At 47.0% G+C, this 14497-nt stretch overlaps 1 protein-coding gene across 2 annotated transcripts in view; it reads right to left on the reverse strand.

Moving 5' to 3' along the window:
• Nucleotides 1–14497, reverse strand: part of RBBP8NL (RBBP8 N-terminal like) — a 50269-nt gene that overhangs the window by 20804 nt on the left and 14968 nt on the right. For both annotated transcript variants that reach the window (XR_013230624.1, XM_077335793.1), the window contains exons 2-5: nucleotides 4990–5144; nucleotides 3746–3788; nucleotides 3081–3176; nucleotides 1550–1662 (exon numbers count right to left, since the gene is read on the reverse strand). Coding sequence is in view for 1 of the 2 variants with exons in the window: in XM_077335793.1 (XP_077191908.1) it covers nucleotides 1550–1662; nucleotides 3081–3176; nucleotides 3746–3788; nucleotides 4990–5056 (319 nt within the window). In the remaining variant the exon portion in view is untranslated. The remainder of the gene's footprint in view (nucleotides 1–1549; nucleotides 1663–3080; nucleotides 3177–3745; nucleotides 3789–4989; nucleotides 5145–14497) is intronic.

Genomic DNA, 14497 nt, shown 5'->3' on the forward strand with positions numbered 1-14497 from the left:
TCAAGGGAGGTGGTTAAGCAGAGGAGGTTGGCCATGGCCTTCCTCTGCAGAGTCTTCCTTGGTGGTCTCACTTCCAAATATTGACCCCAACAAGGGGCTTTCAAAGCAAGTCAGAAGCAGAGGAGGTTGGCCATGGCCTTCCTCTGCAGAGCCTTCCTTGGCGGTCTCCCATCCAAGACTTATGGTGACCCCAGAACTGGGCTTTCAAGGCAGGTGAGAAGCAGAGGTAGTTGGTCATTGCCTTGCTCTTCCAGAGTCTTCCTGCAGAGTCTTCCTTCCTTCCTTTCATGTACTGGCCCTGCTTAGCATCCAAGATCTAATGAGATTGGGCTAGGGCTAGGCCATGCTCCCTTCCCTCCCAATCATTTAAATGTCATCCTTCAATTTAAGCAGTGCTTAACAATCTCACATCATAGCCCTCTATGCAATGACACTGTGATGTGGGGCTCCCATTGGTCCCATTTTATTGATAGAGAACTGAAGCTGAGAGAGACGCCCAGGGTCTTAAAATGAGCGAATGCAACACCATGGTTAAAGAGTTGGACTAAGATCAGAGAGACCCAAGTTCAAATCTCTGTTGTGCCAGGGAGGTTTGCCGGATAATCATCGGCCAGCCACACGCTCCCTGACTAACCTACCTTGCAAGGTTGTTGTAAGGATAAAAATGAGGAGAATTATGGAAACTGCATTGGGTCAAAAGCAAAGAAAGTGGGGAGAAAAAACAACCCAAAAATTGAATTAAGAACCGAAAAATTAAGGAATTTCAAATTTACGGGCCCTGTAATACCATGTCCTAATGAATAACGAATAATGTATTTATTTATTACATTTAAACTAGAAGCACTTTAGGCCCAATATAACTAAGACAGAATAAAATTGTACAGGTATGCCAAATATAGACCTCATGTGATCTTGACTGCATGTATTTCGGCCATATGGCCTTCTCCAGTGGTCAATCATAATTACACAATGGTTCCATATTAATACAATTTTGTCCCAGTTAGTTTCATTTATTATTTGTGTTTGCATCCCAGTTCTAGGCCATCAGTTAAAAAGGTAAAGGTAAAGGTATCCCCTGTGCAAGCACCGGGTCATGTCTGACCCTTGGGGTGACGCCCTCCAGCGTTTTCATGGCAGATTCAATACGGGGTGGTTTGCCAGTGCCTTCCCCAGTCATTACCGTTTACCCCCCAGCAAGCTGGGTACTCATTTTACCAACCTCGGAAGGCTGGAAGGCTGAGTCAACCTTGAGCCGGCTGCTGGGATTGAACTCCCAGCCTCATGGGCAGACAGCTTCAGACAGCATATCGCTGCCTTAACACTCTGCGCCACAAGAGGCTCTTGGCCATCAGTTACTGACACCTAAAATATAATAGAAACCGTGGAGCTGTCAAAGCAAGACTCAAAATATCTCGCTTGGTACTACAATGCCAAAAAGTTCTGATTTTTTTTTCAGAAGCAAAATAAGTACCCATTGGGGAAAAAAAGCATGGCCTGGGTGCCCAACTCTCTCACTCTCAGACACAGGAAAGATCTCTGTTCTGCTTACTGAGGATGAAAATGTGTTGGAGGCTCTGGAAATGGGCCTTTCCAAATTCATGCTGCTTCTTCTTCGCAAGCTCCTGAGTCACTTGGCATCTGTCACAGAGACCAGCTCGTAACCTGAATGAAGTACAAATAATAAAGGGTGGAAACAGATACAATGCTTTAAAACCAGAGGCTATATGAAGACAGAGGTGATGTTTTTAGAGCAGAGGGATTTTCTCTGTATGAAGATAGTGGTGACATTTTTGGAGCAGAGGGGCTCTCTCATATCAAGACAGAGGTAATGCTTTTAGAATAGAGGGGTTCTCTTGATATGAAGACAGAGATAATGTTTTAGAGCAGAGGGGCTCTCTCATATGAAGACAGAGGTAATGCTTTTAGAACAGAGGGGCTCTCTCATATGAAGACAGAGGTAATGCTTTTAGAACAGAGGGGTTCTCTTGATATGAAGACAGAGGTAATGTTTTAGAACAGAGGGGCTCTCTCATATGAAGACAGAGGTAATGCTTTTAGAGCAGAGGGGTTCTCGCCTATGAAAATAGAGGTAATGTTTTTAGAACAGAAGACTCTTGATATGAAGACAGAGGTAATATTTTTTAGAGCAGAGGGGCTTTCTTGATATGACTTTTTAGAGCAGAGGGGTTCTTTCTATGTTAGGGGTCCCCAACCGTTTTGAGATTGCGGGTATTTTTGGAATTCTGAAATGGTGTGGTGGGTAAAGGAACAAAATGGCAGCCAGTGAATGGCTGCCTCAGGAGGTACAGCCAGCCACAAAATGGTTGCTGCATTTTAAATTCATTCACACAGTGAAAATCCTCATTCCATGGTGGTGGCTGCTGCCCAGGCAACATTTTAAAAAATCTCTTCAGCCAATCAAATCTTCAATAGCCAATCACGAGCTTTGTTGGGCAAAGGCCTTGCTCACTTCCTAAAAACACCTGCTGGGAACCACACTGGGGACCTCTGGAAGACAGATGTAAGATTTTCTGAGCACCTCTCTGGTTGAAGACAGATGTAATATTTTTAGAATACAGATATACTCTCTATACAAACACTTGTAATATTTTAAGAGCTCAGAGGCCCTTTCTGAATGCCCCGCTACTGAGTTTAAGTCTAAATATACTGTTAGTTTCAGGGACACAACTCTGGCAAAATTAGTGCAGTCTGTTCAAAGCCATCGTTGACTATATATTGTGCAGACTCAGCTGGTCCTTTGTCACATCTTCAAGAATCCCACCCCTGCAATTCCTGCAGCAGTTTTTTATTTAAATATTAATAACAAAATAAAAAATGCAAGCAGATGTCCATGGACTAGAATTCCCATGAGCCCCTGGGACTCATGGGAATTGTAGTCCATGGACATCTGCAGAGCCACAGTTTGGCCACCCCTTTTATAGAAGAATTAATGCAGGGGTAGTCAAACTGCGGCCCTCCAGATGTCCATGGACCACAATTCCCAGGAACCCCTGCCAGCATTTGGACGAAAAGCCAGCTAGTTGCTGGGCTTTGCTGACATGCGGATGCATACAATTTACCTGTTTTCCAACACCTTCACATTATCTTTCAGGACTTTCTGCTGCTCTCGTAGTTGGTGGTTTTTGGCAAAGAGCTCATCAATTCTTTGGGTGTCTCTAATGTTGAGGAGAACAAAAGGGGTGAAATAAGAAAGCTGGTGGATTCTGACACCCCGAAAAGGTGCTTTTAATGTCACAAATAAAAAGATTAGCACAACCTAGACATGCACATTGGTGTTATAATTTCACTAATCCACGCAGGAGGAATAGGCAGGCCAACTTCCAAGTGGGTCAGGAGATCTCCTGGATTTACAGCTTATCTCCAGGAGACAGAGATCAGTTCTCCTGGAGAAAACAGCAGCTTTGGAGAGTGAACTCTATGGCTTATAGAGCTACCTCTTAAACTCCACCTCTCCAAATCTCCTGGAATTTCCCATTACAGAAATGGGAATCTTAAGGTTGATACTGAAAAAAAAGGTTTCTCCTATTCCAGGTATCCCCTTATTGGTTCATTCAAACAGACCTTTGTACAAACCCAGCTCAATCCAGTCCCAGCTCCTAATTTCCCATACCTATTGTGTGGAGCACCTTATGCAGGAATGTGGCCCTGAGAATTCCAAAATGAACCTTCTAAAACCCACCTTTGCCCCCAGAATGCTGAACACAACAGTATCTGCTTCACTCACCGGCATTTCTCATTGGTCAGCTCGTTCAGTTTTGCTTGCAGGCCTGAAAGAGTTAAATAAAGAGGGTTTGGATAAGATGCTAGACCCCCCCCCCCCCCCCCGTGCAAATGCCATGTGACACTTCGAAGGAATCTGGGAAGATCAGATGACATTCTTGTTTGCAAACTGCAGCAAGAAAACAACTTGTTTACGGGAGACTATTTGCCAAAATAGGACCATCCAAAGTCCTGAAGCAGCAAAATTCAAGCCCAGGGGTAAATTTAAGACCAATAAAAGTTTTTTTTTCTCTAAGGTAAATTTTTTTTTGTGCATGCATCCTTTTTCAGATACTTTGAAATGGAAGTTACCAGTTCATACAGATAGGTAGAGGGTGAACAGAACATTAGCATAGAGCACAATGAAGTTTTTTAAGAGATGCAAGGACCAAATCAGAATAGCAAACTTAGTTTATGTGGTTACCATCTGTTTTGCAGGTACGCCAGTCCCAGGTCCCACTGGTTTTACAGCAGATCATAGAATCATAGAGTTGGAAGGGGCATCATGGGTCATCTAGTCCAACCCCCTGCACTATGCAGGACACTCACCACCCTATCGGTCATCCACTGTAACCTGCCATCCCCTTGAACTTTCACAGAATCAGCCTCTCCATCAGATAGCTATCCAGCCTCTGCTTAAACATTTCCAAAGATGGAGAACCCACCACCTCCCGAGGAAGCCTGTTCCACTGAGAAACCACTCTGTCAGGAATTCCTTCTGGATGCTTAGACGGAATTTGAAAAAACTTCAAGATGTTCCTAAGCTAACTATGCTAAATATACATCCCCTCCGATGCCCCCTGGAGGATGTTCTTCATATGCTGCTCAGTCATGCACACATGGAGAGGAGACAGGGACTTGGAGAGGAGACCACCAAGGAAGACTCTACAGAAGAAGACAAGGGCAGACTGCCTCTGGTTAATCACTGACCTTGAAAACCCCTTAATGGGGTTACCATAAATTGGCTTCAATGTGACAGCACTTTACATTCCCAAGAAGGAGGTGGACCCCTCATTTGAATCCCCAAGAGGCTATGCCAGGGATGCATGATGATGAATGTTACAGTATGAGAACTGAGACTGCCCCTCTTTTGCTGGTGGAAGAACAAGTAGGACCCAACAGAGAAGACTCAGCCTCTGGGTCCACAAGGGTCCCAGCTGTGAGCTTGGTGACTCAGCATTCCCAAAGGACTCCCCCATTTCTGCGTACCTTGGACCTCTTTCTCGTGCATCTCCTTGAGTTTGTTCAAGAATTCTGCGAAATTTTCAGTCGCCATTTTCTGCGCGTCATCACGTGCGCGTGAGCCAATACTGTGGAAATCGGATCCTCCCAGATCAATTTGATCTCACCGTTTAGTCTGCTGTCTACAACAGGGGGAAAAACACACACACAATGATGGGACGATTCATAAATCTTTTTACCCCCCCCCCCATCTGCTTCTTAAGGACATACGAGAAGCCATGTTGGATCAGGCTGATGGCCTGTCCAGTTGGACACCAAAACTCAGGAGGCCCACCAGCATTCCAGAAGTCTTCCCATGCTTGCCCCCACCCAGCACCAAGAAGACAGAGTATCACTGCCCCAGACAGAGTGTTTCATCTACACCTTGGGGCTAATAGCCACTGATGGACTTCCAGGTGGACACCAAAACTCAAGAGGTCCACCAGCATTCCAGAAGTCCTCCCATGCTTGCCCCCACCCAGCACCAAGAAGACAGAGCATCATTGCCCCAGACAGAGTGTTCCATCTCCACCTTGGGGCTAATAGCCACTGATGGCCCTCTGCTCCTTATGTTTATTCAGTCCCCTCTTGAAGCTGTCTATGCTAGGGTTGTGAGTGTCCTGCATAGTGCAGGGGGTTGGACTAGATGACCCATGAGGTACCTTCCAACTCTATGATTCTATGATTCTAGTGTTCCTTGTTTTGCTCTGGCCCCTGCGGTTGTTTTTCATCACTTTGGAATTTTCTGCTTCTTGACGTATTTTTGGTGTTGTGGTTAAGAGCAGCGGCTCCTAATCTGGTGAGCTGGTTTTGCTTCCCTGCTCCTCCACATACAGCCAGCTGGGTGACCCTGAGCTCATCACAGCCCTGATAGTGCTGTTCTCACAGAGCAGTAACGTAAGGGGTCTCTCAGCCTTACCTCTCTCACGTGAGGTCTGTTGTGGGGAGAGGAAAGGAAGGCAATTGTCAGCTGCTTCTAGACACCTTCGGGCAGTGAAAAGTGGGGTATAAAACCTTCTAGACACCTTCTGGCAGTGAAAAGTGGGGTATAAACCCCGATTCTTCTTCTTCTTCTAAAATATATTTTAGCTTTTGGTGCCTATTGCTTTTCGACTTTCTCCGCAGCTTTGAACAAAGGTCATTTGGAAAGGAAGATAGATATCATCCCAATCTGTCTGAATAACAGGAATCCTTTTATATACATTTTCCCCCAAGTGAGGATTCCCATAGCTCTATTCTTAAAGGGCCTCATAGACACAACATTGCCAGATCCACCTCAGGAACTATCAACTGGAGATGTGCTGAACATGCCCACATGCTGCCATTTTTCTTCAGATCCAACAAAGCAAATGGGCATCTCAGACCCCAGTTATAAAACAACCGCTTGAAGCTTTAGAACAGATGCAGAGGCATAAATCAGTCATTGGGGCTCCTTGCAGAAATGGGTCAATCGTATTTGGTCACTTTTTTTTTCTTACAGATTTGGTGGAATATTGCGAGATTAAAACCTGTTATATTTACCTGTGCCCTAAATAACAAATTTAGATAAAGTACTCCCTTCCTCCCCTTTTATAAAACGTTTGTGCCTAGTCCCCTGGGAATGATTTCTGATCGCTCCAGGTGAACGGACAAGAGTCTGTTTCGAAGCCAATTGTGCAAAACTGTGAAGGGCTGGAAGGACAAATGTATTATGTTCCAAACGATCACTGCCACAGGCAATTAGCGCGTTTGCAGCTGTCCTTTGGACACCTGCCTTAATCATGACCCTTAAGTGGGGTTGGATTTCCCTGGTGGTTGACTAAGGGTGTCATTCGTTTCAGTGAGGAGGCCAGTCCCTTTCAGGACAAGGGGCAGAGCCCTCAGGGAAAGCTTTATGAGGACAAATCTTCCAGGAAGTTCAAATTGCGATTCATGCCCATGGCCGGAACCCCACCTCACAATACCACGGATTTCCCCACAAAGGACAGTATTTGCCGTTTCAGAACGGTGAGAGGGAGGCTTCTTGGGAAGGGGGGTGGGGGAAAGCACCTTGAATCTAACCAGGATCTGAAGCATTTGTCTAACCTTTCTCAACTTTTTGACCACTGAGAAACCCCTGAAAGAAGAAGAAGAAGAAGAAGAAGAAGAAGAAGAAGAAGAAGAAGAGTTGGTTATTATATGCCGCTTTTCCCTACCCGAAGTAGGCTCAAAGCGGCTTACAGTCGCCTTCCCATTCCTCCCCCCACAACAGACACCCTGTGGGGTGGGTGAGGCTGAGAGAGCCCTGATATCACTGCTCGGTCAGAACAGTTTTATCAGTGCCGTGGCGAGCCCAAGGTCACCCAGCTGGTTGCATGTGGGGGAGTGCAGAATCGAACCTGGCATGCCAGATTAGAAGTCCGCACTCCTAACCACTACACCAAACTGGCTCTCCCAAAAATTCTTTGGGCTTTGAGAAATCCCGGAAGTGGCGCGATCATGCAGAATATGGTTGGGAAGCAGAGCTGTGAACATGGCCACCTGGTGCCCCTTGCTTTCCCATCCCCTGCAGGCCCACCATTGGCCATTTGGGGAGGGGGAGGTTGGTACGACCTGAGCATATCAACGGATAAATGTTTAACAAACTTTAAAAATATATGCACAATTAATTATCTCCCACCCATTCGAGAAACCCTTCCAGGGCTGTCAAGAAGCCCCTGGCCTGCAGAAAGCCTGCATTAATCTCATGCAAAGGGATTATTTCATTGGAGAGGCATTTTCTTCAGGTACTTCTTAATTTGCCATAGTGGCGCTTTCGGACTTGTGAATAAAATTCCTGTGCTGTTTACAAAAGAGAAGTCATGCGATATTCGGTTGCTAAACAGGAAATTCTGCTCACGGCAGCCAAGGAAAGTTCCATGATGAGAGCTGAACAGGCAGCTCAAGCTGCCAAGGGGGGGGGGGAGGGGGCGCAACATCCTGCTTGCATTAATTTGGCACACGTAGGCTCTCCACGAAATGCAAGCGCCAGCGAACCTACACCTGTTGTTGTTAGAACAATCCGTTTTATCATTGGCTTGGAGACAAGGACACGAATTGTGCTTTTTGTGGCTGTAATCGAAATGGAAGGGCCAAGCCCTCGGGAGATTACAATATATATAATGGGAACTGTAAAATGAGGGGTGGAAAGATGTGGGAAAAAAGGAGAGGGGGAAGAGGAGAGCGACCAGCATGATCCAGGGCCTGAGGACCAAGCCATGTGAGGAAAGGCTGAAGGACTTGAGGATGTTCTGCTTGGAGAAGACGAGGTTGAGAGGGGACATGATAGCCCTCTTTAAGTATTTGAAAGGTTGTCACTTGGAGGAGGGCAGGGAGTGGTTCATTTTGGCAGCAGAGAAGAGGACCTGCAGTAATGGGTTTACGTGTAGAACAGAATCAGGGGGGGGGGGGAATTTGCATTCTGATCAGTTTAGCAGTGGAATGGGCTGCTTAGGAGGTGGCGAGCTCCCCCTCACTGAGGGAGGTGAGGCTGAGAGAGCTCTGATATTACTGAAGAAAAAGAGTTGGTTCTTAGATGCCGCTTTTCTCTACCCGAAGGAGTCTCAAAGCGACTTACAGTCACCTTCCCTTTCCTCTCCCCACACAAGACACCCTGTGAGGGAGGTGAGGCTGAGAGAGCCCTGATCTTACTCATATAATTTCTCGTGATTCCTACAGGACAGTGGGGCACTTCTAGGTTTCTCTCTGGAAGCGGTGTTATACAGTAGTAAATGGCTGACCCTGTGCTCTGACGTCAACCAGCAGCTAGTTGCTAGGCCAGGCTTCTCAAGCTTTTGGGTATCTTGTGGAAAGGCTAGGGATGCAAATTGCCTGGTGGTGGTGGGGGATTTTTTTAAAAAGTCTGTTGGGCCGATGATGTGATATTACTTTTGGGGAAGGTGGTCCTGGAGATGGGCAATCTAAATGTTCTAAATAAAGATGATGATGATCTGTCTGTCTGTCTGTCTGTCTGTCTGTCTGTCTGTCTGTCTGTCTGTCTGTCTGTCTATCTATCTATCTATCTATCTATCTATCTATCTATCTATCTATCTATCTATCTATCTATCTATCTATCTATCTATCTATCTATCTATCTATTTTTGTAGCCTACCCTTAGGCTCAGGTAGGCTCAGGAAGGGAGACAACATTATTATTATTATTATTATTATTATTTAGATTTATAGCCCGCCACTCCCCTAAGGCTCATGTCGGGTAACAGCATATAACCCCGCCGATAAAAACCGCTAATACATAAAAAACCATCCTAATACATGACACATCAACCAACCCAACATGACGGCATTACCCAAGGAGGAGACCAGGGATGGCCTGAAGGACTGTAGAAGAGGGGGACCCAATCACACCACGTGGCGCCATAAGCCTGGCGGAAGAGCTCCATTTTGCAGGCCCTGCAGAAAGCTGGTAAATCCCGCAGAGCCCACAGCTCTTCCAGGAGCTCATTCCACCAGGTAGGGGCCAGGGCCAAAAAGATGCACCTCCCGGGGACCGGGGACCACCAACAAGCAACTGGTAACCAATGCAGCTGCCTCAGCACCGGCTGCATGTGGTTTAGGAGGAAGGAGCACATCCAGTGTAATGCTGTGCCCCTTATTACCATCCTGGCGAGGTGGCATGCTAGTAGCTCATAGTCGACCACATCAAATGCGACCGACAGATCTAGCAGAACTAACACAGCAGAGCCGCTTCGATCCAGCTGGCGATGGAGATTGTCCATCAGGGTGACCAACACCGTCTCCACCCCATGGCCAGGATGGAAGACAGACTGGTATGGATCAATACAAATAATACACTTTATATAACTAATATAATTAATATATATATTGAAGTTTAAAATTAATCCTAGCTGTGGGAAGCAACATGCAAGAAGAAGGTCTTTGGTAAAGGCCACAGACTGATATATATTGGGGTGGTGGGAAGAGAGACAATTGGGGGAAGACAAGCCCCTCTTTCAAGGCAAAAAATGGCAATGGATGAATACAGGGCACATTGGAACTAAGAACAAAGCATCTGGCAAGTCTACAAAGCACCAAGGTATATTGAAATGTATCAGCAAGCACATAGATGACAGCTTTATCAGTTAAAATAAAAATCATCCAAATGCAGTTCTCTTTGTTCCTCCTTCTCCATTCTCTAAACAGAGATTAAAAGATTGCATAATGGAGGGGAAACAAATTATCTCCGGAAATGAATTGCAGTGATAAACTTGCAACCGCCCCTGAGCAATGATGGGGGTCAATGCTCCCCCGTTTGATATAATGATCAGGCAAATAAAGAGAATTTATTTATGACTTCTAGGCATGGAGCAAATAATGAGGTCCTTAATTGAGTTGGCCTTTGTCTTAAGCATTACTTATAATGAGGGTCTCAGATGAGTGCGATACGTGATTCCAGAGAAAAAAAGCCAGGCTGTTTTGTTTTGCTAACCCATCCTAACTCAGATGGATTTCTTTCCCCCCCACCCCACCCCCGCTCTATATTGGAGAATAAAAAATGCAAAGCAATGTTGCACCAACACTCACCCATTTGGAAAACAAATGAAAGCAACCACCGTCTCCACGCTTAGAGGGAGAGGGCAATTGGGATTTTACCGTTCACACGCGGTTTTATGGATTGTCATTATGAGTCTAGTGATTTCACTGTCCAAAGCTCTTCACTCATGCCGGAGCAGGTTCTACATGCGCAAGGCACAGCTTCCTGGGCCAACCAAAACTGAGTCCTAGGGAATTGGTGAACCCCCGAGAACAGTGGGGGAAGTGGAGCGGGAAAGGAGAAGTGGCAACAATCATTTATTTATTTATTTATTTATTTATTTATTTATTTATTCATTCATTCATTCATTCATTCATTCATTCATTCATTCATTCATTCATTCATTCATTCATTCATTCATTCATTCGTTTATTTACCGCTCTCGAAACAGACTTAAAAAAAAAGTCTCAAAGCAGCTTACAATCGCCCTCCCTTTCCTCTCCCCACAACAGACACCCTGTGAGGGAGGGGAGGCTGAAAGAGCCCTGCCTAAAGATCCGGAAGAAGTTCCTGACAGTTAGAGCGGTTCCTCAGTGGAACAGTCTTCCTTAGGAGGTGGTGGGGTCTCCTTCTTTGGATGTTTTTAAGCAGAGGCTGGAGAGCCATCTAATGGAGAGGCTGATTCTGTGAAGGCTCAAGGGGGGGGGGACAGGTGACAGTGGATGAGCAATAGGGTTGTGGGGGTCCTGCATAGTGCAGGGGGTTTGACTAGATGACCCATGAGGTCCCTTCCAACTCTATGATTCTATGATTCTCAGGGTCAGCCTCCTCAGGCAAAAATGGCTGTTTTGAAGGGGGAACGCTGAGTCATTGTACCATCCCCAAACCTCAAGGAATATGTCCAACCGTGGGGTAGCCAAGCTCCAGGTGTGGCCTGGAGGTCTCCTGGAATGACAGCTTATCTCTAGACTATAAGGATCAGTTCCCCAGGCAAAAATAGCAGCTTTGGAGGGTGAACTCTGTGGCACTGTACCGTTTGGAGGCCCCACTTCCAAGCTGCAAGGAATATCTTGAGGTTGCCGACCATTCGGTTGAAGGGGGAAGCTCTCTCCAGGCACGCATGTCCCTTCAAAGAGAATGTACGCAGGAGACAAATTCAGACAAGCGGTCCCTTCGATATGCCGGCGTCACGACTAAAATCCAAGAAACCGGCTCTAGATTGTTTCCAAGGTTTCCTTGCTCTTAGACTGGAGACGGCATTTCCAAGGCGCTCCCAGGGCCGCTCCTCACGCTCCACCTCGTCCCGCGTGACGGCCGCCCTCCGTGATCTCTCATTAGATCTGACATGCTGCAGAGGGTCAGGGTAGGACACTCTTGGGCTGGGCTGGTTCCCAGGCACCCCGGGGTGCTGGTGGGTGTCGCATTGCTAATCGGCCATGCATCTTCTGAACTCTTGACTCGGCTGTGAACCAGCTCAGGACTGTGGATTGCTGTCGGCATGAGTCATCTCCCTTACCGTCTGGATGGAGGCCGTGGAGCTGGATGATCCATTAAGCTGGGGGGCTAAAGAGGAGACCCCGGGGCAGCACAAAGGCCCAGATACTGTTGACCAGGGGTAGTCAAACTGCGGCCCTCCAGATGTCCATGGACTACAGTTCCCATAAGCCCCTGCCAGCATTTGCTGGCAGGGGCTCATGGGAACTGTAGTCCATGGACATCTGGAGGGCCGCAGTTTGACTACCCCTGCTGTTGACTTTCAAATGATGGCACACAACTGCCCCCCACCCCTGTCCCCAAGCATTAAGCTGTTCTAGAGGTTGCAATGACAGGATGGCTGGTTATTGATTTCATTCATTCGTTTGTTGGTTCATTCATTCGTTATTTTTTAATTTAATTTATTCAAGCTTTATTTAGGCTGCCTCTTTCTAAAAATGGTCTTGGGGTGACTAGGAGCCAGCATGGTGGAGTGGTCAAGATAGGCGGCTTCTAATCTGGTGAGCCGGGTCTAATTCCCCGCTCCTCCACCTGCAGCCAGCTGGGTGACCTTGGACTAGTCACAGTCCTGCTAGAGCTGCTTTCACAGAGCAGTTCTCTCAGAACCTGGCAATGAAATGGTACTTCTTCTTGGTAAAACTCTTGGTCCCACTGCCAGGATGAATCATCAGGGGGAAGTTATGCCCTCCAGAGGAACTGGTCGACCACTGGGTGAGACCAGATGCTGGACTAGGTAGACCACTGGTCTAATCCAGTACAGCTTTCCTTGTGTTCTTATAACATACATGTAGCCCTTCATCTTTCACAAGTATCAGGGTGTGGACAGGCAGGTGGTGAGGTATGAAGGTGAAATTCAGACAAGGCTCTTCCTGGCGTGGAGATAATCATTGCTTGCCTGAAAATTGTTGCAAATCAAGCTCCTGTTATCATGACACTCGTATGGGATGGTTGAAAAGTTGGTATGGAGAAAGGGACAGATACTCCGAGAGTGGAGCTGAAAACTGACAGTCAGAACAGTTTCTCAGTGGAACAGGCTTTCTCGGGAAATCTCCATCTTTAGAGATTTTAAACAGAGGCTGGAGAGCCATCTGATGGAGAGGCTGATTCTGTGAAGGCTCAAGAGGGTGGCAGGTGACAGTGGGTGAGTGATAGGGTTGTGAGTGTCCTACATAGTGCAGGGGGTTTTGGCCTGACCTCCCCTGCAGGATCGTTTTGAGGGTGAAACAAGGGAGGCGAAAGCCATATGTTTTCCCAAAGGAGGAAAGGAGGGAGGAACGTGTTTCAATTTCAGGCCCCAGAAGCACACAGCTTGCTCGTGGACGCCCTCCAACCCTACCTGTGACCCCTTCTGTTAAGCCAGCTACAAATCCCAACTTGTCTTTTCCTTGCTTTGCTGCATTCCAGCAGCTCTGTTTAGCCAATGCAAGAGCACGGCTTTCGGGCAGGCTGGTTGCCCTTTAAGAAAATATCCTGGGATTCTGAGCATGCCAAGGAAGACAAAGGGTGATGACTGGAACCTGGCACCTGCTACATTGATAACTCTGGGATTATCTGGAGTGACAGGAGAGCGAGATATCACTCCTTCCCCCAAATCGGGCATGCAGAGTTTCGTTTGCCTGAGCTGCCAGCTTCACCTGTCCCCCCCCCCTCCCAGGATAAGATATTAAAATGTTCATGGGGGGTGTCTCTCTTGATTAGCCATTCTCAACAGGGGTCCTATGTTCCCCGGGGGGCCCTGACACATTGGAAGGAGACCACCGACTGAGAAATGTGAGAAGGGGAGTCCATTTTATAGGGGACTCTGATAATTGAACCAATGAAATACCTCATTTGTCATGTAGGGTAGCGATCCCCAACCTGTGGGCCGCGGACCACATGTGGTCCTTCGACTAATTGGAGGTGGGCCCCGAAGGACGCCTCCCCCCCCCGGCCCTTTACTTCATCCCCCCCAGCCCTTTACAACACATTTCATTGTTGTGGCGTGTGTGTATCTTATTTTGAAGGGATGTTTAAACATTACCATAGCGATCAGAGAGCGCTAGGGCAGTGGTTGAGAGTAGAGGAGTAAACTACCCCCCCCCCCACCGGGCCTCAGTAAAAGGCGTTGAGTGGTCCCCGGTGTTGAGTGGTCCCTGGTGACAAAAAGATTGGGGACCACTGATGTAGGGCATCATTGCTAGAAAGTTCAACTATCGAGGAAAAGACAAAGGAATCATGTAATCCAGGGACAGGCAAATTGTGGCCCTCCATGGACTACAATTCCCAAGATCCCCTTTCAAGGGCTATACCTTTCAGGGGCTCATGGGAATTGTAGTCTACGGACAGCTGGACGGTCACAATTTGCCCATCCCTGATTGTAATCCATTCCTTTGTGTATGCTTCAAGAATGCTTCAAAGCATTCAAGAAAAGAAATTAACGCACATGCTTGTCTCGGTGGAATGTTCTAGAAATCCATCTCGCCTGTCTATAGGACAAGGTACGCCGAGTGTAGTTTTGGCTTTCTCCAGCAGGTTT

The sequence above is a fragment of the Paroedura picta genome, chromosome 4, assembly GCF_049243985.1.
Source record: "Paroedura picta isolate Pp20150507F chromosome 4, Ppicta_v3.0, whole genome shotgun sequence".
Lineage (NCBI taxonomy): Eukaryota > Metazoa > Chordata > Lepidosauria > Squamata > Gekkonidae > Paroedura > Paroedura picta.